Genomic DNA, 25,676 nt, shown 5'->3' on the forward strand with positions numbered 1-25,676 from the left:
GACTGTTAGTTTGCTTGTGTCTGTAAAAATTGCTCTGAGCACTAAATATTCGGTTCAAGAAATTAATTTTAGCAGATTGCATAACTGCATCTTCAGTCCACAAGGACCATATCTTTTTCCACACAATATTTAAGAAAATTTAAATGACAAATACAATACTGCTAATAAAAATATAAAAATATGGGAAAAATTCTGGTAGATGGAGATGCTCCAACTAGAATGAATATATATGGAAATGTAAAGTATCTATCTCCTAAAAAGTGAACACTCTGAAGTGAAAAATAAATCCATCGGAAGAATAAAGCAAAACTGTTTAGAAAGTGTCTGTTTAAACAAGTTAGAAAATCCTCTTACCTTTATGTCTTATGTATCAGTTGTTTTTAGGCTAATGTAACAATCAAAAAAGTCAATGTTTAATACATAAATATTAATATCTTAAAACCTTTCTGGTCCCTTCCCAGATACTCAGTCTTCTTGTTTGAATCTACCCGCACTCTTTTGACTACAAAATCTCTGAATAATTTCTCTATAAAATAGATTACTAGTATTCCTTAGTGGCTCTACAATCTACAAGTACATAAACCAAACTTTAGTTCAGATCTCAGGAAATATTTTACTGGTTCTATCTCTTAAAGAATCTTTATTCCTCCTCTCACAGCTTAAGTTCCTTCCCTATAATTTGTCTTCTTTTGTTTGTTTTATTTAAGTTCTTGAAAATTTGACCAATAATTTCCTGAGAGAGATGATATTGCACCCATTTCTCCCTCTGGTATTACTTCTCATATGCCAAGGGTTTCATACACAAAGCAGATAAGATAAAACTATATATTACATACTGGCTATGCGTATCACATTTCTTTAACTGTGTGTAATCTATTTCTTCTATTTTATTCCCCAGCATGTCTCCTTTTTTCCCTTAAGAAATAGTGCATTTATTCCCTAGATTAATAGGGTTTTTTTACTTTTATCATGACAACATTATTAAATACCAGAGTAACAATTTTCAGAATAAAAACATCAAAATTAGGCTCATCAAATTAATTAACTTGAAGTAACAACAGGGTTTTTTTCCCAAAAGGCTTTATATTATCTAGAACATGGTCTTTGAGAAATAATACATGCATTTCTGCATTTCGGGACTATAAATTTTAACAGTATTGATCCAAAATTCATTTTTTTAAAAATCCCAAATCTTAAGATTAGTTAGCAGTAGTAGAGTGAACTTACAATTGGAATCTCCTGAGTCACTGCCTGGTAAGCTGGAGTTACAAATTCGAGCTGTGCATCAGCCTGGTCTGCATTCACCACACATTCAATCTCATACACACGAATATCACAGGATGACTTCAGAAGAATCTGACAGTGGTAGCAACCAGGATGCTCAGGAGTGAATTTTATAGGAAACTCAACTGTATCAATTCCACCTAAAAAACAAAACAAACAAACAAAAATCCCAAAAAACCCTGTGGTGTTGTAAAGCTTTACAGGAACATTGAATTCATACGCAGAATCTGCAGAGGTTTCCAATTAACTGTAGGAAAGTCTCCCCAGCAGTACATGCAAAAATTTCTAAGAAACAACAGAGTTTTAGGAGTGTGACCATAAAAGTTAGTTTCCTAAAAAAAATGGTATATTGAAGCATGTAAACAATATTTTCTATTGATTTTAGCAGTGCACAGAGAGAGGTATTTTAAAATATCTCTTAAATCTAGTTGAAGAATTTAACTTATACGAATTTCTGTAAATGTTTTTAAAAACTATACAAGCTACTACACTTTTGTCAACAGCCACCATCAGAGATATCAGTGATAGTACAGATAGTACAGTATATTTGCCTGAGTATCCCCAACAATTACTGAAATTCTGTTAAATGTAATAGTTCTCATGACAACTCATGAGAACTTTTCCTATGCCAAATTTTGGATTGAAAGTCGGTTTCCAAAATTGTCAGAGGCGTCCAAGCTGAAACAGATCCATGCAAATTCCCATTTTCCCAATCTGCAGCAGACAGGGAAAACTCCCCACCATAATCTCTAGAGCAAGGAAGAAGCAATACAAATGCTGTCCATGTTTGCACAAAGCCAGATCTCACAAGTCTGCTGCAAAGATTTCCCCCTCTGTTCTTGCTTACAGAAAAGATCAGACTCTTCCACAGGATTTTAAGCCCCTCAGAAGCCATCACAGGACACTTTCCAAAGGAGAAAAGAAGGTACATGAGGAACTCCAGTGATGGCCATAAAGAGTTCCCCAGTCCCAAGAGTCTCTAAGAAACCTGAAAACCCACATAAAGCTGGCAGCTGTAAAAACTGTAGTTTTACATGTAACATAACAATTACACTGTTTTCAAAGGTTAGAAACCAATGCCTAAAGATGGAAAAAGATCAGGAAAGTCAGAGACAACATAATGATGCAATAGAACCTTACAGAAAAAACTCCAAACAATGCAACTCCCTGTGAGAGGGAACACCAGACAAAGTCTTGTGGAATTTCCCCTTTTCTCCTTCATTTGGCTTATTTTCTGATGGTATGCATGACAACTGGATTCAAACTATTCTGATGTCTTCAATGGCAACAATTGAATTTTGAAAGTGCAATCAATTTTCATTTGCAATGCTGCTCATTCTCTTTCACCCAGTGGTGCTCCTCATGTATTCAGGTCTCACCTCTTTGAAAATGAACACCCAGCTAAAGTTTTCTTGTGGCCTTATGTCATCACTATGTCAACCACTATGGTTTTTCCACAATAAAAGCTCAAGTTCAAGAGACAAATTGTATAGAGTGACATTATTCATTTTCAACATTACTACACTATCAGAAAGATTATAAATTGCACCTCAGGTTCAACCCTCTCTGAAATAATCAGTGTGTTCTCTTTTAAAGACAAGATTAATGGCCTGGTAATTTTTTAATTATTACCAACATGTCCTGTTTTAGCACTGAATTATTATCCCCATGGGCTAACTTCCACAGAAGTAACCTGAGTTTGTCAGTTATGCAACAAATGAAACTCTTTTTCATTCTTCAATTCATTAATAAAGTCCCCATCCACAAGAATTATTTTAGGATGTTGCAACAAAATATTTTCTTTAAAGTACACATTTTAAATAATTCAAGTTAATGTTTAAATTTATTCTTGAAGAAAGATAATGCAGTGTACTGGAAGATCCAATAAATTTCTGCATGAGTTTTACTTTCTTGCACTAAATGGAAATTTTAATTACTAATAACTAGGGTTATTTTTCCCTGAGTTGGATCCATATTTGAAATGCATACTTTCAAGCAGAAATGCTTCCTATAGAAAAAAAGAAAAGTAAATTCCATAATTATAATATTTAGTACAGCATTACTTTAGTAAAAAAAATATTTCTTAGCATTTAGAAAATAAATTTTAGAGTAAGTCCATTGAATAACTTATATATTATGCTCAATTACAATGGATCAAAAGAAAAGCAAGTAAATTGGTTACATTTATTCAATGCAATATGTATCTGCTGCAACAACACATGGTTCCTCCAAATCAAAATAACTACAAAAATAATGTAATCAAATTATAGATTAAGATTTACTTTTTTGCCTGCAAAATGTTTTTTAAATACCGTAAAGTAAACTTAAAAATGTCTCAGCTTAGCATGTTTTGTTCTTTCAGACATTCAACAAAGATTAATTTAGGGATATATTCAAAGATTTAATGAACATAATCCATGGGGTCACAACTGGCATAACTAACAATTTCTGAGACAAGAGTGTCAACAGTAAGCCATGGGTACGATTTATTTAATTCCCACGTAGCAGGAAGCAGAGTCTGTATCCTTCAAAAAGAATGAGGCTGCAAGCATTTCTCCAACAGTGAAAAGTCAGGCAGAGCAATACAGGGGTTTGCTACAGTTTCCATCCCTACACTGGATTTTTATTGTTTGACAGGGAAGCACTCCACGTGAAATAGGCTAACAGTTTTATTTTCTACATTTATGTCTGACAAATGCCTACAGGAAACATTCATTTGATCATAGCGGGCTTTGTTGTGAGACAGTTGTCAAAACAGGGGTATTTGCAAAAACTAAATGTTTATTGTGCAATTGTACCATGCATTTTCGGAAACCTAAATTACAGCACATAAGCGCTCATGTCCTCTGGCAACTGCCTGGCATTTTGTGCTATTTATTTATTGCAAAACACAACCTGATCACCAGAACTAACAAAGTTCATGTCCTCTGATTCTTAAAAATCTTATAGTTCATCATTTTAGGTCTGCCTGAATTCAAACTAAGTCCTCTAACTGCAACAGTACCTTTCAAAGAAAAGTAATGACAGTTGTTTTGACATTAAAATGTAAGAAAAAACATATTCTGTAAGGTAGTAATAATGGCCCTTAGTAATCACTGTTTAGCCCTATTACAAATTGTGGGAGGATGAAATGAGTAAAAATAGAAATGCTGCTCTTTCACACCACAATCTGTTGCCTTAATTTGTGAAGGTAGGAAAGCATGGGCCTTTGGCAGTTCGTCAAATAATTGCACATATTAGCTTTTGTTCAGCAGTGGTGATTCTATCTATTCAGAATCTCAAAGCTAAATTTCTTACTGAACTTCTCTGTTTCTGACACCAGGCACGTGTCACAAACAACTGGTTAAATCAACCTCAAGATGGAATTTGCAGGTATGGACTCCTAGAAGGTTAAATAAGCAACCACAATTAAGAATCGAGACTCTTCTGACTCCTGCTTATATATTAGGTCTTCAAAGGGGCTCATCTGAATTAGAACATCATTCAACTCAGTAGTCTTGAAAAAGCAACTACTCCTCTATATCCAATAGTGAGTGCTGAAAAATTTTGAAATTTTTTGCTGCCTCTGTATATGTTTATTTATGATTTCCTTTCATTTTACCTTAATCAAACAGATTTGTAGAAGAGTTTCTAAAAAACTTACTAACTGGTTATTTGTTCCTTTTTCCATTTAAATACAGTACACCATTATACATCTAAACAAAAAGTGCAATATACGTAATCAGAAGAGGAAAATCTACTGGGGAAAAAAGAATGAAAGTAGATTTTCCTTAACTGATCTAAAAATGAAAATGGGAGACGCTTTTTTCAATGTCTTGATATGAATAGTCAGCAGCCACGTCTGTGTATTATTCAGAAGCCAGTGAAGAGCTGTGTGGCACTACAATAAAGTACTTGTAGAGGATGGTTGTTTAATAATCATTGCCCCTAATATTTATGAAAAATACACACAGGCACTTTATAAACAAGCAGTCACTACACCAGTGGGCAATGATGCCAAGTTTACTTAAAAGAGCTTTAAGAACCATGACATAAAGGTGTTTTTTAAGCCATTTGATTAATAGCCGCTGCTGAAAGGGATTAGCCAAATTATAAGGAATTACACTGATTAAATAGAGTAGTAACTCAAAGACTCTTGATCTAAAAATACAACAGTCAGAGCTAAGGTCTCTCTAAAGCACACTCACCCTCAAAAAGAAATTCAAAACTGATTCTTTGTGACTGGTAGACTAAACAAAATTTCCTACAAACAAGGAAGAGAGCTGAGAACAATTACAAAGACTGCACTGAATGCATAAGGAAATATTACATGGAGAGAGCATCAAAACCAAGTCTTTTATATCACTTACTGCAAAATAGTAAGCTAATGCATAATTAGTAATGGAGGCTTATAGTGAAAAGATGTAGTAAGAGCCAACTAGAGACTTCTGTGGTGCAGTTCCTTTCTTTTTGCAATCTAGATCTCTCTGAGAAAACCTCTGAGGTTTTCATTTTTAAAAAAGAAGAAAAAAGTAAGTCAGTAGCTGCTCTACCAGACGCCACAAAGATGTCAGAACAATCTGAATAAATTAACTGTAGGAACAATTATTGAGAAAGTCGAAAATATGTAACAATTCCTGATATTTCTGTAGAGAAGGATTTTTCACCATTCACTAGGTGTGAAGGGTAAAAAAAAAAACAAACCAAAAACAAAAAAAAAAAAAAAAAAAAAAAAAAAAAACCAAAAACAAACAAAAAAAACCCCACAACAACAACAACAAAAACCAACAAAAACAAGAGAGCTCTTCTTAGATATTCTTTCTAAGTGTAACAGCAGGGAGCCAACATTGTCAAATCCTGTAGGAAGAGGCAACAGAACTCTAATATAAGCTTTTGATACTGAATGTAAATTAGATAGCAAGGTGGAACAACATTTTTTTAATTGAAAATGAATTGTGAGCTTTACTTAGTTATGGACAATTTTGATGTGAAATAGTACAACCCAGCCATCAAAAAAAAAAAAAAAGTTTTAATTTTCTATTTAGTTTTATATTCATGCCTAGGATTTTCATATTTGTTTTTGTAAACATAGGAAAAAAACTAAACTATATGGAATAACAAAAAGCATTCTCAGTGCATGCTTGCCTTAGAGAACTTCAATAATGCACATGCTAATAAAATACAGAAAGTGCTTATCAGGACACACATGCTTAGGTAAAATGCATTTGAAAATTAAAATCTTCCATTACCTTATAGAACTGCACAAATCTATCATTACTGATGGGATATTTTTGTGTATTTATCATTTCATGCTGGGATTTGGTTATTATTAAAAGCTATAAAATAAGGTATTGACATGCTGGTACTGATGTGTGCTGCTGCAATGTTTAGAACAGCATTTGCTAACAATTTTTTACTCCCTTATATTTTCTTTCCTTTAAAAAACGTCCAGTCCAAGAGTATTGCTATCAGATTTCCTGCTAATAGCATAAACAGTTATCTAAAGTCATTTCAAGGCAGAAGACTGCAAACTAAAAAAAAAAAAAAAGTCTGAAAGAAGGAAAACCAAATAAACAGGAAGCCCTTCTTATAAAGTACTTGGATGCTGAAATATCGATGAACTGTCACAGGCAGCTCTGGGAAGTGCTCTGTCTCTGGAACTTTTATGTTTCCATTACCCAAAGCAATTGTCACTGTCATGTTACAATGTATAAAGGCATAGCCTATTCCAGAATTCCAGAATTTCCTAATTCTAGCATAAATCCTTATTTAACACCAAAACACATACTATTGGATGTTTTTCTTAGCATTAGAATTTCACCAAATAATTCTTATATTAAGCCCTAACCTGACAATTGGAGCAAAAGTGTGTATCTTAGGAAAGCTTCTACTTTCTTTTTTAAAAAACTGAGTGCTAGAAAGATTTTTGTTTCTCTTTTGTTTGTATTCGATAAACCTGTCATTCACATAATTTTACAGGAATCATAGATTGTTTCATTACAAATCTTGTAATGAAGACAAATCTGGTCTTGTGTAGGAACTGCTGTGCTTTCTGCATAGAGAACTTCACAGTCTTCACAGTCAGACATATTTTCCCTTTTTAAATAATTACAGGTAACCTGAAAGGAACTTCTTTCCCTTAGAGATCACAGAGTCATCAAGGTATTCAGTCTTTCAAGACCTTGAAAATTACTACAGAACTTGTCTGAGCCCTTCCTCATTTACAGCCTTCTGTCTAAAGTGTGGATCAAGAAGTGGATGTGCTGTTCCAGTATTATGTTCTCCTTCATAATACAGTAGCAGCACTTTTCAATACTTGCACTGTATTTTTTTCAGCTATGCATTCAAGGATCCTCGTTTGTCAAAATTTTACAACAAATCCTTTGATGAAAGAACAATGGGGTTGATATCAGAAAAACACGGAGTGGGAAGTAAGGCTGACAGCTTTAATTCACACTGTGAGATAGGTACTCTGCTGCTTTGCAGATTCCTCAAACATTTTGGGAGACATCACTGCAAAACAAAGCCCTTCCTCCCCTTCCTACCCATGTTATTTCATCTTTGATATGCAACATTATTTAGCATAAACCCCATGTTGTTCAAAGAAACCCAACTGCCTAAGAAGTTGTTATCATAGGTTGGCATAATTCTGTTTTCTGGTTATAGAGAAATGTGAAATGTTTTTCCCTGCCAGGACTGTGGAGTGGTTTGGGGGGGGAGGGAGCACAGGGACCTATCAAAAAGCTAGGCAAGATATTGGCAGCTAGTTTGACCAATAAGGATGTCAATGAGACTTTGGAAAGGACATTTAAAACTCTCATCGGCAGCAGATGGGGCTTGCTTTGGAATCAGCCATGAGGTAAGATCGTGGGCGGTGGGCAGGCCTGGGTCGGGCCCTGTTGCCCTCTGGGCCTCCGAGAGCTGCTGCCCGCATGGGAGCAGCCTGGCTTGAGCCCTTTTACAGCTTTGTGGTAGCTCCGAGCTGGACTGCCCTGGATGAGACCGAGGGGTGGAAAAAGGCCATCCACCAGCTTCCTCCATCGGCACAGCTTCGCATTTTCTTCAGCCCTGAAGCCCTGTGCGTGCACGTGGCCCTTGCAAGCCCGGGGGGGATTTAACCCTTTCCTAGCAACACAGAGGTTTTAAAGGACAATTCTCCCTTGAGAGAAAGAAGAAAGGAAACAGAGGGTATGTAGAACAGACACTGCATGAAGTCAGTGAATTAGAAGTGAAAGAACTAATAATATTGGAATAGGATTGAAGAAGTGGACATTTTTAACCAGACTTCTCTAGGGTAAACCATGGAGAAATGAACTGTTCTTTGTAGCATCTTAGTGTTGTTGGGCAGAATGCTATTCTAATCAAAATTGAGGACTGATGTAATTGAGATTTAATTGAGAACTTTAAAGCCCCCGCTCCTGTGTTAAAAGGAGGTCTTAGCCTTTGAGACAAAGATGATTTTAGACTAGAAAAAGTATTCGTAAATTGTACCCCAGGTACACTGAGAGGCCTTGCTGATAGAACATCACAGTCTGCAAAAACTCTGGGCAGTAGCAGATGTGCGACATTAGGAGCACTGGACTATTTTGTCTTGTAGCAAACGTCTTCATGAAAAACCTTAGAGAGACTCTTCTCCTAAAGTAATGAGTGGTTATGTCTAAATAGTGAAACTGACTGAAAGTCACAAGTTGTGTCTTTCTATATTGTTTAATAAGAAAGTTAAGTTTGTAAGGAGAGAGGAGAGTATTTTAAAGTGTCATTCTGTTTTAGTTTGTTTTCTTTTTCTTAAATTTTTTTTTCATTCTTTTAGTGTGTGTGTTAATAAAACTATTTTTGTTCATTTTTAAGCTTAAGCCTGTTTTGCTTTTTCTCCTAATCTCTCCCTCCCACAGAAAAAGAAGAAATACTCAAACCTCAACATTAATTAGTGTTTCAGCCCAGTTTCATTAAATTAAGACCATTACAGTTGTTCTGCTTCCTTAAAACTTAGTTAAAGCTGATTTTCAGTGGATTAATTGCTGAAAAGACAAATAGCACTGACTTTTGCACTGGTTTTCACAGTTCTGCTCAAAAATCCACAGCTATTTCCTTCTTTCCTAACCACAGTGGGTGTTGTGCTGCTGGACAGGACCAGCAAATATTCAGCAGAAAAAGCGCTTATAAAAGCTATTCAACAGAGATAATGTAAATAGCTCTGACTAACCAAATATGGTCCTTGCCTGCAGGAAGAGCATGCTCATTTACATAGATACAGTTATTTGAAACTATACTACGTGGCAGGAAATCTTAAATAAATATATAATTCATAAACATATATATGCACTACAACGTCAGTGACTCTGGCAAGTAAAGTTACAACTCAAGTTACAACTCTGAGCCATAAAAGCTCTCTACTCAAAGTTTCGTGTGTTTTCACCTTTAGAAGGAACTTGCTAGTTTGGTGAAGCATGGGGCTGGTTTTGAATGCTACTTCTCTGTTGCTAAAATTTGGAGCCATTGTTTTAATCCCACTTGGCATTTCATCCTGTTCATTCTTTCATAACACCCCTCTAAGAAAAAGGCAACATAGTTCAATGTTGCAACATATTTCAATTATGCCTAACATGACTTTCTGAATGTTCAATCTACAATTCTTTGGTTTGCGAAGCATTGCAGTTTTACTATCAATTACCTTTCTCCTGAGCTATATGTGCGATTGAATTATTTCCCAGGCTATTTCTGATAGAGGGAAACTAAAGCTCTGAAAGATCCCATCTGAGACAATGGTGAACCATCACCACAGTGTGTGACATCATCTTAGTACATACCAAATGCTTTATGCAAACTCTGTTCCAAATATAGAATTACATATTTGCTTGCACTAGAATTCATAGCTTATAACTATGTAAGAGTTCCGGGTAACTTCTTTCACAAAACCTGTATCATTCCTAACTCAGCACTTTGTTTTATCTTCCAAATTACTGAAATGCAGTTAACATTGTCCAATACCTACTGGTTCCTAAGGACTCCCTTTCTGATGACTCTCAAATAAAGAATTAACAACATTTGCTACAGGTTTTCAATCTTGGAAATGCATTATTTTAGATCTATGCAAGTATACAGTATGGGTTTTGATCAAGCTATCAGTTGAGGTAAGGTAAACATATTGTACTCTTTTTATGTATTTGATCTGTAAATAGTGCCAAAAATGTAATAAGGTAATTTAACAAGATCTATTTTACAAGAAAATGTTTTGAGTGGCATTGATTTTTTACCTTCTAATTCTCTGTTTGCAGAGTTCTTAAAATATTGGTTGCACATTTCTTGCTACTGCAATCTAAGAAATTCTGATCCAAAGATTGATTTTAGTCAACTTGATTCCACCTTTGTTTTTCTTCATAAATCTAAGTACATATTTCTTCAGAGAAACAGCTCCTCTCACCCTGAGAAAAGCTACCCTCGTGGTTAAAATAGTGCTGCTTTCTCAGACAATGATGTCAAAATTTTCAGATGAGACCAGTGGTTTGCCCAGGACCACCAGCTGGGGACTTCTGTCACAATATTAGGTTTTCTAAGAGCCTGTAAATCCTCCTGTGTTTCCTCATTAGTGCAATAAACACACTGAATCAGCTGGCAATGTCTTCCTACTGAACACATATTTGTTTTCATGTTATCAGCTGCTTATCTCAGCTTCCCCTTTCTGGATGTTCTTTACCTTACCTCTCTGAATTCACTACAAAAGCCCCATTTATTTTTCTGCATCATCCTGACATTTCTACTTCCTCATGTAACTATAAACCATCTTAAAAAGAAAAAAATATATCAAAAAGATTGTGTACACTGTGGCATGATCTAATTTCTGACTTTACATTGATTACTCTACTCTTTCAAGTATTTGTTTAATATCCTTTGTTGATAAAGAAGCAGCATGAACTAAGAGTAAAGTACTACCTTACCATAATGTAGTGTATTCACTACATTTTTGTAGTGAATACAATGCAATTAATATTCTAAATTTTTCAGACATATTCATTCTCATTTCAACTTTTAAAATAATTTGAGCAGTTGCTAAGCAACAGTGATCTGCCAACTGGTCAGTTAGGAACCTTTGTTATGAGACCATGATGGAGATCCTGTCAGGACGTCAGATCTGTGTTTGCAGAGTTGGTTTTCTTTCCCTCAGCTGTTATTCTGCTCTTCTATGGTGTAATCCAAAGAATCTCCTAAAACACTCAACAGAGCCATTTTAGCCAACTGGTTTTAGTTCACCTCTACACTAATTATGACACAAACACATCTGACAATGAAAGAATTTCAATTAGGATTTAAATATCCCACACACAAGACCTGTTCCAGCCTCCAATGTTACATCTGTTCTGCAAGTTCTACTGACTGTCCTGTAGTCCCTCACCAATCTTGCTTCTAATACTGCCATTACTATTCTGCCACCTTCCTTAAAACACACCCTAAAATGTTTTATAGCAGTTAAATTCCATTTCAGTTAAAGTATCTGTAAAAATGACTTTTCAGAAAAAAATAGAGGGTTTTTTTTTGCTTTTTTTTAAAATTATTATTATTCCAGAATAGTAACAAAAAACATAAGACATACATTGAGCATCAAAACAAACACCATGAAGGCACAACTGATTCCAGTGGCACTTGAAGAAGTGAACTGCAGAAATAGGCAGAAGGACTCCATTGATTAAGAAAAGAGCTGATGAAACAAAACTAGATACCGACTGTGTACAATTCAAGTTTCTACAAATTTGCATGAAGTTACCCCCTGAGACCCCTTTTCTCCTGACAGCAGATCTCTCAATGCCTCAAGTTGTTTTTGAGGTTTTTTAAAGAAATGCAACCTAGACTGCCTTCTAGATTTAAACAAAGCATTTTTTAAAAATCAAGATTTCAGTAAAAAATTTAAGATACTAGAAAAATTAGAGACAACAGAATGACCGAAGATGGCAAGATCACTCAGAACAGTAATGCACAACTGTCCACTGATGAGGGACACCATCAGCTGAAATCTCCTTCTGGCTGACTGAGGAGGGAAAACAAGAAAAGAGATGTGATATGAGTGGCATAATTTGGACACAGATCAGTGCTGGATGAGAAGTGGAAGGGAGAAATGGGAACACAAATTCAGGATCTGTCAGATAAACAAACCAAATTAATTTGTCTTCTAGACCAAGTCTCCTGTGCTTGTGTGCCTTTGAGAAAACCAACGAACCAATGGCAAGTGGAAAGCACTGGTTTGAGCTAATATTTAGAACTTGGGTAGTGGTAAGAAAGGCAAAGTTGATTTGCAGTAGAAAGGAAAGAGATCATTTTCTGGATCTACTCAGGAAAACCTTAAAAATAAAGATTATCTTGGCCAAAGAATGCAGTCAAAATTCATCACCTTTAAGACTATTACCTGTTTTCTGAGATGTAGGGCATTGGTCTGATGAAGTGTCCAAATTAACTCTGGCTGAAGCTAACACTGGGATAGAGAACTTTTTAGGAACTTCAAAGACGTGTTTCATGCTCACTTCTACGCTGTAATCCACGTACTTCTGCTCTGAGGGGTGCCTATGAGGTTTCAGAAGTGCACGTCTCTGGAAATGAAGCAATAATGCATACCGCTGAACAATCACATAAAATTTTCAGGTTAAGAAATGCGAAACTGTACAGGTTTAATTCTAAAACTGAATCAGTAATTAAGACACACAGCAATTTTGAGTGATCCTTCCAACTAAAAACTTGTTTAAGATAAATGTATTTTGAAATTTACAGTAAAACGACATCCTACCCAGAAAAAACTCTGCTAACCTTTATGCATATGCAGGAAAGGCAAGAAAAGAAAAAAAAAAAGAAAACAAAACAAAAAACATAAACCCCCCCACAATTGTATCATGGTAGAAATATGCATCTTCTACTTCATAAAGTTTCTGAGTAATAAGAAGCATTAAAAAGAAAAGTTATTTTGCTTTTTGGCAAGGTATAACTATTAGCTAACTGGTATTTTAATGCTGAAAATATATTTTAGAAATTAGGGCATTTAGAATCAATTCTAGAGAGAAGTTAACTCCTCCTCTTGGTAAAAAGCACTGCTAATCAACAGCATGAAACATTATTAGTAAAGGATTGGAAGAATATATTAAGGCAAGCTCAATAAAGGCATCTGAACCGTCTTAATGAACTTAATTTGACTCCTGTAGGATAACATTACAAAAATACTGCAATGATTTAATACACTATTTGCTAAAAATTGCCATTTTCAATCCAATAATACACTATAATTGCAATGCTCAAGAGTCATTTTAAGCTGCACAAATTTTGAACCTAGTAATGTCTTTTTTACAGACAAGGCTTTGAATTAATGACTGTTGTGAATTACCTTGAAGCAAATCTAGGGCGGAGATAAATATGGAAATATTCATGTTTTGCTAAGAAAACTGGTTTAGCCTCAAAGCCTTTTGCTTTAAAATACTGCCAGGACTGCAGGTATCACAGTACATATTTCAGTAGGCCAAGGAATGCAAATCCATTGTGGGAATTCAAAAACTCAATTTAAAAGGAAAAACAATTGTTCTTAAAGATCACTGTTAGATGTAAGATGGTCAAAGTACTGTTTAAATCAATTAGGCTTGGGTTCTGCTTTGGGTTGGTGGTGGGGTTTTTTGGTTTGCTTTTTTTCCCCATTTTAATACAAATCTCACATTCCCTTGCTGGTTTCAGAAAGCAGACCCACACTCTGGCATTGCTTTGTTTTGACCATTACTCTATCCTTGCATAGTGTCTATATAGCGTTAAACAAAAAGTACACATGGACTTTGGGAACCTGTTAAGATTTAGCTCTTAATGTGGGGGGTTGCGCACAATAAATATAGAAAAAGACAATTATTCAAAATTCTTGTTCTGTGAAGAGTAACTGGACAGACAAATTTGACTAAAAAAATTCACATCAAACCAAATTGTTAGGATAGTTCTTGTATTACTGTATTGACACAACTTGTGCAAATATAATTTACAGAAGGAACAGAAAAAATTGGTATGTGAGATGAAAGTCTGGGCTCACTACTCATTTCTATCATACAAGACTGGACTCTGACATCACTCTCTCTCAAATGTACACAAAATGAATTAAAAAATCAATAGGTACAAATAATTTAATTGCTATGTTAATTGCGAATTCCACTTCCTTCTGATAGGAATGAAATGCCAGAATACTTTGCAGTGGGGAAAAAAAAAATCATTCTAACTTGTAATGGGAGGGTCCTAACCAAAGAATTACATACATTTTTCCAGTTTAAATTTCACTTGATCTTCTGCATAATCAAATATAAATTTATATCTACAAATTATTTTCATGACTAGATTATTTTCCAACACTGAAATAAAAAATCCAACATGGTTACACATTGTTAAATTTTAATCAACAAAATAACTTTAAGATGACCTTTCCTGGAACACTGAACACACTTGAATTATAATTATCTTGCAGAAATGTCTTATTATTTAAAAAACTCACTGAAAGACTTCATTTTAAGATCCTTGTTCATGTTATCTGATTTTTAAATATATGTTAGGAAAAAAACCCACTTGGTTAGTATTACATAATATTAATACTGTACATATTTACATATTAACACCTCAAATATTTCCTGGTATCTTGTAAACAAGTAAACAATGAAAACATTTTTAATGAGAGACCCAGTGGAAAAAGAGAATTATGCAACCATTCATAAGACAAAACTTTGCTGTCTTATAGGCTAACGTTTCCAAGAGAAAATGTCAATACAATTCAGATAAATTTTTGCTCCAATTTTTAACATTTTTGTGGGCAGTGAGAGTTAAATAGAATTTAATTTTTTTTTTTTTACTCTCCTGGTCAATGCAGATCTAAGGCCTCTGTGTTACAAAAAGACAGATTCCAAGAACTTTAACTTCATCAGCCTGATGGTTCATGATATTCCAAGTGTGGAACTCTTATTACCATCTAAGAATAGTATTTGCGTTCAGTTCCCAGGATTAATGACTTTCTTAGAATAATTTTTTTGAAAAATGAATGGAGGGTATATAAAGCATCAGAATAAGCTTGATATTTTTCAAGGACTTTATAATTTTCCAAGGTTTTTTCTTAGATGTACCATCTGCACTTTCTATGTGGGAAGGGTGGCAGATTCTGTTACAGGGTTCTGAGGCACCTCTCTCCTTCCTTGCATATTACTATTCTTCAAGCCCTAATTTAGCACGATTTCTTCCTTCCAGAAATTAACTTCTAAAACTGTTTTTCATGAATAAAGAAATTTATTAACTCAGAACCCCAGTGATCAATCCTGTTTGCCACCTCACTTAATCTCATATCAAAAGATAAGTGATCTAATATAAAAGACATTGGTCTCACTTGTAAATTCAGCAAATTTAAATCTGACCACAGGTCCTTTTCTGAAAAGTTCATTCCCACTCAAATGTATCTAATGCAATTTTTTATTTGCATAAAAAATACCTTCTCTGCTCAAGGACATCATGATTCTTCCTCAAAAAAAAAAACCAAAAAAACCACCACATCAGTTTTTTAAAAAATGCAATTAATATTGCATTTACACTGAGCTTAAAAATTTCCATAATCATATGGAAGAACACAAAAAGTCCTTCTTGATTCCTGAGTGCCTATGAAGAGCACAAACCCTGAAGATCCAAGCTGGACAGGTATAGGATGAGACTGCCACCTCAGCCAAACAGCCCAAGTCAAAGCCCCAAATGCACAGAGTCTCCATCCACTTATCCTTGATCAAAACTAAAACTCATCAACACCACTATGGTGTACTAAGATAAAAACACTCCATGGTGCCACATCTGTCACACGGACAGCAGCATAGAAAGGAAATGCACAGTGTCCTAACATCTGGAATATGGCAAATGTGGTGTCCACACTCAGATGAGAGATGTACAAAAGGAAGTAAAACAGGGCCTAAGTACATTCTTTTGACAGCTTAACAGGGAAGGCACATCTGGACACAGTGGAAAGTTAAAGCTTTAGCTCTGGGATTCTTGTACAACAGGACTTTTCTCTTCCTATCACAATGTCTAGTTATACAAGGAGATTACTGGCATCCATGACTACGAAGAAAAAGTCCTGTATCTAGCACTTGGGTTTAAATCGAGGTGTGTTATTTGGAATCCCACTTCACTGACTGCAACATCCGTTCCCTGACAGTCCCAAGTAAATGAATACTCTTTGTATTATTTCTTTTTTCTTCACTTTCCTCTATTTACTACAATTAGCAACTTCAGTCTAAACATGCTCTTCCACAGTCTCTGATCTTTTTTTCCAATACCCTCTTCCTGCCCTTGTAATCTGTGTTTACCAAAATGTCCCCCTTTCTGTGTTCTCTTATTCATCATTAGTAATTATTCACAAAACAGCCTTTGCCAATTATTCACTATAATGCCAGACCTAACCTCAACAATGTCTGAGAGTTCCATCCCATATTACTTAATACTACCCAAAAATGTAGGAGCAATTAAAGTAAAGAAACACTCAGGAAGTAAGAAAGTAACAGAATTTAATGGGAAAAAGATAGAAAACACATTATTTGTTCCTAAATAGAGCTTTGTTCCTTATGGCAACAAAGGAAACAGTAAAAATGTAGTTTTAAAAAGTACCTAGGACTTTTAGATGTATATAAATGGGTAAAGTAAAAAATGACACCTCTGGTTACTGATTATGAATATCTAGTTTGACTTCAAAACCACAGCCCACCCTTATTACTGTTTTCTATGTGACTTAATTCATGACTAACATGACATTTAAAGTCCAGAGACTGTAAATCAAGCAATTATTTTGTTATTTATTCTTCAACTTGACAGGTAAAAAATGGACTGGGTAGTACTAATGTAAGGGTGTTTTCCCTTCCATCCACCTCTTGTCTAACACGATTCTACCTGCAGGGAGCAAGGTGTAGAAATACAAAAGAGAACAACAGCTTTCCAAAGATTCTGGATTTATCTCTAACCTACAACATGTGCCCCAAAGGATTTCATGAGCCTAAATAATTCATTGAACCTATAGATGGGCGCCTTTTTTTTTTTTTTTTTTTTTTTTTTTTTTTTTTTTTTTTTGGGGGGGGGTAGGGGGGGAGGGGGAATGAGATAATTTAGACCACCTAAAACCATACTTCAACTCCTTTTTTCACTGCGGAACACCAACCCCGCCTCAAAAAAAGGTTTCTTCCGTTAACGCCACCAAAATTTCTATGTTGTCACCTCTAAACAGATAGTTGGCAAGAATTTATTACAGAAAGATTTTAGGAGTATGTTTCATAATTTAGTCTGCAGAGTGGATATTGAGATATTTTTAAAGTGCAAACTATTTTCTATCCCAGTAACAGAACTTCTCCCCTGTATTTGTGATAAGCAAGTGTAAGACTTTGTGTACATAGAACAAAGGATTTCTTTCTGCACATTAGTTTCATTTCTCACGTTAATTCATTCAGTGCTAGTATCCATCATTATGTGTTTTATAAGGTAATTTAGCTAATTATCCTCCACTCTTGCACGATACATGTGGTTTTAGAACTCATATTGCATCTTAGCATGTCTAGTGGTGCAAGGAGTGTTCCCCTTATGTTCTGTCTTGATCCCATCCACAACTTCAGAGCCGTTAGACTTTTCTTCAAGTATTTGCTAAGTGACTGTGATACGAAGGGAATAGAAAACTCAATAAAATGTTACCACAGCAGTGGATTAGTCATAATTCCCAAAAGAGATTATTTGAGTCTAGATGACACAATTACAATTGTTGTCCCACTCCGAACACGCAGCAGATTAAAGATATGATGTAAGTTTCCCTCATTTTGTTTGTTTTATATTAATTTTCAAACAAAAGGCATAAATTTAGCAACATCAAATCAGGAGGGAAAATTCTTTTTCCTCTTAGCACTGGGAACCACACTTGGTGAATTGTCTAATTGGAAAGCTGAAATAACATTGCTGCCCAGAAATTGGTCTGAAGCCAGGCACCATCAGGGCACAAGGGAAATTAAAACCCAGAGTGTGGCTATCATCCTCAGAAGGCCATACTTGAATTCTTCATGAGGAAAAGCCTTGTTTATTTGGCAACATTACCATTACAAATTTATTCACAAGTAATAACTGATTGTTTAATGGACTACTTTGGGAGGACTTTTTGTTTCTTGATGTTGAAATCTTGGGAAAATATGTATAGGTTGGGATGATGCCTAAGGGGAGAGCTCTATCTTATGAGAAAAACCTGTGGTTTTTCAAAGCCATTTTGCATTGATTGCAAGGCAAGGAAAAGTCTGTCCTGCTCCTTCATTTATTCTCAAAGTCTATTGGTTTGGGGGAAAAAATTCCATTTCTTACACAAATATGCATAACGAAGGTTACTAACACAGATACCAATTACATTGAAAACTTTTTTAATCAACAGATATTTTTTCAGAAGTAAAGTAAAATGTCAGTACTTTTATTAACTGCAGTCAAATTTTCTTAAAGGAAGGACATCATAATAGCAAGGAGTGACAAAGTAACTTTAGAATGAACATGCAAAATATTGCAGTGTCTGAGGGGGAATTGGGATTAATAACTGTCAGATTACAGATGTGTGAAAAAAATGTAGTTTCAGTATTTCCTGAAACATACAAACAATTCAGTCCTACAAATTACAGACAACTAAGTTTAATTGCAGCACCAGATAATTGTGTTGCTCACCTCTACTCTGGACAGCCCCAACAATGCAGTTGCAACTCGAACGCTGCTGCTCTGCAGAGTCCCGGTCATCAGTCTCCTTTCATACTCAAAAGCTGACATCTGCTGCTGTGCAGCGAGAGCCAGGGCTCTCTCTTTTGATTCATTGATCAACGGAATCTTCAGATTTTCCTTCAGAGTCTGACCAAGGCCACATTTCAAATATAAAACTGGCTGTACTGTGCTTGCATCTGTTATAAAAAACCCAGATAGATGAAAGAGCAAAACAAAACCACACACCACATTTATCAGCTGGTGGAACGGAAGAAAGTACTTTAAATTTCTAATCTCCAAAGAAAATAAGAATACAAAAATCCTTTAATATTTAGTTCCACGCTATTAATCTACTACATGTCATTTATTACCTATAACACTTTATTTTTGAACATAATAGGGAGGTAAAAATTAGAAGACTGAAATGCAACTCAAAATTTAGCTAATAGGGCTAAGAAACAGGTAATGAATTAGATAATGAAAAAATCCCAGAATCCGAGATTTTAGTGTTGCTACTATTATGACAGTATTAAAAGTTTACCAAAACCTTTTTGCTACCTACACAACACAGCCATACTTTCACCCCTCTAGATGATGTTACGTCCTCTCTAAAAGAAACCACCAGAAATTATTTCAAGTCGCAGCTACTCTGTTTCTGAAATAAGACTGACAGGAGTTTATCCCTGGCTGTTTGAAGACAAAAGTGTTGGAATATCTGTCAAATCACATCACTGCTCACAAAACTCATGTTTTATAGCTAAGAAAATTCTAGACAAAGATGACCTGTCTCCGTTCATATGGATAGCAAACTATATTCAGAAGAAGAAAATAAGAAAAATTATGAAAATTATGAAAAAGTCATTATATAGACTGTGTTGAAAACAATACAAGACAAAGATCACCAGCAACCAGCTGATGCTCTGAAGAGAATGGACAGGAAAACATTAGAAGAAATATTGCATATAGTCATTATAATGTATTTTTTACACTTCACTATAAACAACTTTTTTTTTTTTTTTAACCACGTGAATTTAATTATTTTTAAGAAAAATCCATAGAAACAAAAGGGTATTTACAAAAAAAACCTATTTGCTCTATTTTACTCTTCTCCCTTCTATTCACTGTACCTTCTGAGGTATTGGTAGCATGCAAAACATTTGGACTATCCAAGGCAGGCAATTCTGAAGGCAAAGGTAAATCACCTGTTCCCTCGATGAGGCAGACAAAGTCTCCAATCTGAAACACAAGAACACACATCCACACACTTCAGAAGGCAACTCATGCAGAACAGAAGGCAAAGTATTACAACTAATAGCAAAGATATCCTGGTATCATCTAAGATCTGACCTGCGCAATAATTTACACATTCAAGAGAACTGGCTTTTTTAAACTAAATATAAGAAAATTATTATTTCAAGCCCTGCTGTGATAATGAAATAACTTTAATTGATAATATTAAATCTGAAAAGTCAAGAAATTTCAAAAAGCAGAATCCTTTCAAACTCCTCATATAATTTAACTGAATAAGGGCACCCTGACCCATAAATACAGTAAAAAATCTGAATTCTAAAAATTTACTACAGCTACATATAATTAATGTTCATGAGCAACCTTCATTGCTCTTCACCATTGGGAATTTTTTTTAAAAAATGTATACAACAGTTTTGAATCAGAAAGCAAAAAGAAAAAAAAAAATGAAGTCAAGGAAGGTTACTGTCATGTACAAATTCTCCTTTTAAAAAAAAAGTTAATAAATCTTAATTATTTTATTTTAAAAATGGAAAATCTACAGAAGCTTGAAAGTAAATGTAAACATGACCTACAACGAAGAAAGAAAGTAATTTTTCATAGAGGAAAGGATAACTTAACTAGCAGAGAAATAACACTTTGAATTATGCATGGAATGAAAAAAATAAGGTGCAAATGAAAGACAGAAAAGTCTTTTCAAAGAAAAGAAAACTTACTGAAAGTACTCCAAATTTAAGTCAGAACGGCGCAACTTAAAAGATATCTAAGTTAGGTACCATACACCTATCTGAACTAGGCAGGAGATTTAACATATACACTGCATATATTGCTTTGATAACTTCTTTGTGTTTACCACAAATTTTTTTCTGACAATTTTAGCTTCTACTGATTGCAAGATAAAGATTTAAATGCCTCTGCAACAACTGATATAATAACTGATACAACAACTGACATTCATTCTCTTTATCCATAAACCATATTCTGTAAAACTTTGCCCTAAAAACACACATTCTGTCTTTTATTCTTCATTCTAGGTATGAAGGAAATAATTTATTTATATAATTTAGAGCATCTGCCAACCAACACAAAGTTTTCCTTTTAATACTGCTCAATAACATAAGAAAACCCTGGTTTTTCCTTTGCTTTCATTTGTAGTTTCATCAGATATTTATGCTAAGGCTGAAAACACTGCAATTATATTTCTGACCTAGCAGAAGGAAAGCTATTCAACTTTGATGGCATTTTCTCCCCTTCCTTGATTCAAGAGCTCCCACAAATCTTCCTTGAGAAGGATTAAAGAAACCTCCAGCAAAACTGGATTCTCACACGCAAACAGCCACTCTTGGGAACCAATTTAGACAGGAATTATTCCTGTTTGATACAGTGATTTGGCTCCATAAGGGCTCTCAACAAGCTCACAGCACACAGAGCTAATTTTATGAAGGTTGCTGGGATGCCATTCTGCTATCAGCTACTTTTCCTGTCCTTGCTGTCCCCAACTTTCTCCTTGGCTTGAAGAATTCTGGGGTTTTGATCTCCACAGAATGCAAATCCTGTTTTCTTCCTGCTGAGCTTTTTCCCTGATGCTTTGGAACAGAAAGGATATTTCACTGAACTTTGAGAGTTTAGCTTCTATGCCCATGGTTTTAATGCTTGATATTTCCATTTTCAGTCAGATGCAAACAGAACAGCATCAACATTGTGTAGGGCTTACTGCTAATGAAAATAGTTAATAAAAGAGCTGTGGAATTATCTATCCAATCCCATTACTATCTGATGTTTCAAAAGAATGTAGAGCTACTAGGAATTTGCAGTTGCCCATGCAAGCCAGTAAGAGCAACAGATAGCAAAGTGTTCTTTCAAGAAACAATTTGCTTTTATACTAGACACTTATCTGTAAAAGTCCGGATTGACACTCAAGCTATTATTTAATATATTTTTACCATTAAAAATTCCATGTTGCTCACATTTAAATTACTTCCCAGAAACAAAGATATATTTTTAAAAAGCAATGTAGTTATGCTTGACAATACATAATATCTTCTATGAAAAGATTTATGCTAAAAATCTGAAAAATGTCCATTTCAATTTTTCTTAAAGAACAATGAAATACTGAAAAAAATCCTTGAGAAATTTGCTAAATCACTTGTGCTGTCATTTCAAAGCTTAGAAAAGTTAACATAAAGATTATTTCAAAATGAGGAACATCCTTGATGCCAGAAGCCTTGAATCAGTGTACCCTCCTGCTGTTATTACAGATATACAGCTGCTGCAGTGTTTTCAATAGCAGAGATTTACAGGGTATAAAATCTTAACAGGTAAAACGAGATTCCCCTCAGATTTACTCCCAGGCAGCAGTAGGCCAGGTTCTTCCTTGTCTACAGACTGCATCTAGATATTTCATTCAATTAAACTGATGGACCTAAAATTCCTTTATGCATGCACTACTGTTGATGTGTATTTTTTCCCAAATAATTTCTCTTTTTGAATGATGCTGAGCACTGGAGTAATTTTCCACTCACCACAAAGATTGCTAACCTCTGACACAGGGACATTAACACATCCTCTTTGTGGGTGATTCTCTGCTGTCAGTAGGGTGTGAGGTCACTATTTCAATGGATTTTCAATAGAAAATCCCCCTCTATCCCTGCTAGTTTTCAAGAAAATCAAGAGAACTGTACACTCTTTAAGATATCCAGTCATATGGTTTGTTTTCTTTAAAAAATAACCAGCATTTTCAAATACTGGACAGAGCCAGAAACACAGGCTTGGGCTTCATTGTATTAGTCTTATTTCCTTTCATGAAGAAGATAAAAAAAAATAAGTTGGTCAGGTGGCATAGCAAGTTGTGTTTAAGCAATAAAAAAGTCCCATCAAACACACAGACACTGGCAGAAGTTCCATGTTCTGTAGAAGGGAAAATTATGGAAGCTGAGAATGTGCAGGAGAAAAAGTCGCTTAGTTTTAGATACACTGGTACAAATCATCAAAACATGGCAAAGATAAAGGCAGAGACCTGTAATTGCACAGAGGGGAAGCTGAAACACAGAGACAGTGTCATGAAGGGTAAGAAGTAGAATGCAAGCCTTGAGATCAGCCACATATAAAAAAAGATTATAGAAACAACAGGGTTTTGAAAAACATTGACAGTCAGAGATAAAACACAGCAGACAGTTTGAAGAGGAGAAAAGATGGACTAAAGACATAGAAAAAAGATTGCAACCATGAGATAAAAAATTACAGGAACATAAAAAAGCTGGATTGCAAGGTTTTACATTCTGAAATTTGATCAAAATCAAATCTTCGTCATTTAATTGAATTTCATTTAAGTATATATGGCAAAACCCAGACTACATGAGTCAAGAGAGACTGAAAGGTTGTGGAGTCAGTATTCATGTACAGTCTTTTCTGAATGGAACTCTGATTGAGAGAAAAATTTAAAAAGAGACAGCAAGGAAAATTATTATTCTACTTTGACAGCATGCCCTAAATACAGTGATGAATAAATGGAGAAGTACAGAACAGTAAAGTCTATCCATTTCCTGCCTATGTATTATTCTCGCACCCACGTCAAGACAAATTATTTAAATTTCTTTCCTTTTCTGAAGCTCAGATGCCTTGAAAAGCCACCAAAATACCATTTCTTGCAGTATTAATTTTTATTATTTAGTGGCTTTAAAGTGAAAAGTTGCCTGCAGCATTTCAAAGAGTTCTAATTATGTGTAAAAGGATAGTAAACAGCTGCCCTTGATCAGGACCCCCAGGTCCCTTTTCACAGCACTGCTCTCCTTCACATGAGTGGCAAAGGTCCTGATTCTTACCTGACATGATAAACACAGAACACACACTTTATTCTCACCTTTTCATTAGCCAGAATGACACTGCAATAACGTTTTTCCTGCTGAAAGGGAAGGAAGTGAATATCTAAGGTTGCAGAACCTTTTCCTTTCAAGAACAGGTTTTCCATTGGACTGAAGAACTCAGGCAGTAGGCCAGATTGATCAGCTGTAAAAATAAATTTAAGAGGATGTTTAGATACAACAGCATAGGTTGTAAGATAAAGTAGTTGCATGAGTTTATAAAAAGGGATACTGTATACAGCCTTCTGCAGCAATCAGTATTTAAGGCACACCTGTAAATCACTGATCAGTATTTACAGTCACAGTTGTGTAGATATGCTGCAATATTTAAATACATTTTGCTAATTACCTGTGTTCTTATTCTGTGTCCTGAAACAAAATGGGAAAACAGACAGTTCTCACCACTAAAACTTCCTTAAGGAGGTACAGCCTCTAAGAAAAGGTCTACTCAGATCAGAAGAAAAAGTATAATTTGTTCTATTTAAACAAATAATCTCACTCTCAGAAATCCTCTAGAATAGGTAAAACCTAAATACTGTCAACACAGACTTTCTCACACTACTTTCACAAAAGCATTACACTGAGAAAGGATCTTAGGATTGAATCTGGCAGTCTGACTTTCTCACCGTATGTTTTACATCTGATCGGCACATTTTGACACTGTAGAACGAGACCTTCAAGCTTTGATGGCTGGCTTTCTAGGCCAGAGACTGGACTTAGAACTTAAGAATATACGTGAAAGTGAAAACAGAAACGAGTGAGATCACATAAGAAAACTACGCCAAATTCTGGCCAAATAGATAGAACAGGGGTGGGACACCCACAACTTCTCTGAGTAACCTGTTCCAGTACCTCACCACCCTCACAGTATGAATTTCATCCTCATATCTAATCTAAACCTGCCCTCCTTCAGTTTAAAGACATCACCTCTTGTTCTATCCCTACATATTCTTGTAAAAAGTCCCTCTCCAGCTCTCTTACAACTCCTCCAGGTACTGGAAATCCACAGTAAGATCACCCGGGAACCCTCTCTTCTCCAGGCTGAATTTTTGAGTGTGATGCACAATTTAACGCCAACATTTTATGAAAACTATAAATAATAGTGAGCATATCCATAAATAATATTTATTGAATATACTTAGATGTCAAAATCTTGCTTCTGTAGATAATCTAATTTCTACTGTAGTAAGACATGAGGTATTGCATAGGTACTTACAGCAAGTCTCTTTGTTTAAATCCTCACGCAGTGCACCATCTTTTGAATTTAGTACATTATTTTCAGAACTAAAAGGGAAAAAAATTAAAGCAATATTCTAAAGCTGGACATTTCTACTACCAATAGATAGCTTAGTTCCCCTTTTTTTTGAATAAATACTGGAAAAGAAAATGTTTTCAATGCAAAAAAAAAAAAAAACAAAGCCACAAAAAACCCACCAAAACACGTTTTGGAACCATTTAAACAATAATGTTTAAAATCACCTTATCCACTTGAGGTGGCTACAGGAACGACCTATATTAACTAACATTGCAGTTAATCATACAAAAGAAACGTAATGTAATCAAGGATTTGTCTAAGAA

General features: G+C 35.0%; 1 protein-coding gene across 1 annotated transcript in view; it reads right to left on the bottom strand.

Moving 5' to 3' along the window:
* CFAP47 (cilia and flagella associated protein 47) overlaps positions 1-25,676 on the bottom strand; it is a 267,594-nt gene that overhangs the window by 145,493 nt on the left and 96,425 nt on the right. The window contains exons 41-46 of the mRNA XM_040055880.1: positions 25,315-25,382; positions 24,098-24,243; positions 20,118-20,226; positions 18,961-19,187; positions 12,659-12,839; positions 1,228-1,424 (exon numbers count right to left, since the gene is read on the bottom strand). Coding sequence (XP_039911814.1) covers positions 1,228-1,424; positions 12,659-12,839; positions 18,961-19,187; positions 20,118-20,226; positions 24,098-24,243; positions 25,315-25,382 — 928 coding nt within the window. The remainder of the gene's footprint in view (positions 1-1,227; positions 1,425-12,658; positions 12,840-18,960; positions 19,188-20,117; positions 20,227-24,097; positions 24,244-25,314; positions 25,383-25,676) is intronic.

The sequence above is a fragment of the Hirundo rustica genome, chromosome 2 (genome assembly GCF_015227805.2).
Source record: "Hirundo rustica isolate bHirRus1 chromosome 2, bHirRus1.pri.v3, whole genome shotgun sequence".
Taxonomy (NCBI): Eukaryota; Metazoa; Chordata; class Aves; order Passeriformes; family Hirundinidae; genus Hirundo; species Hirundo rustica.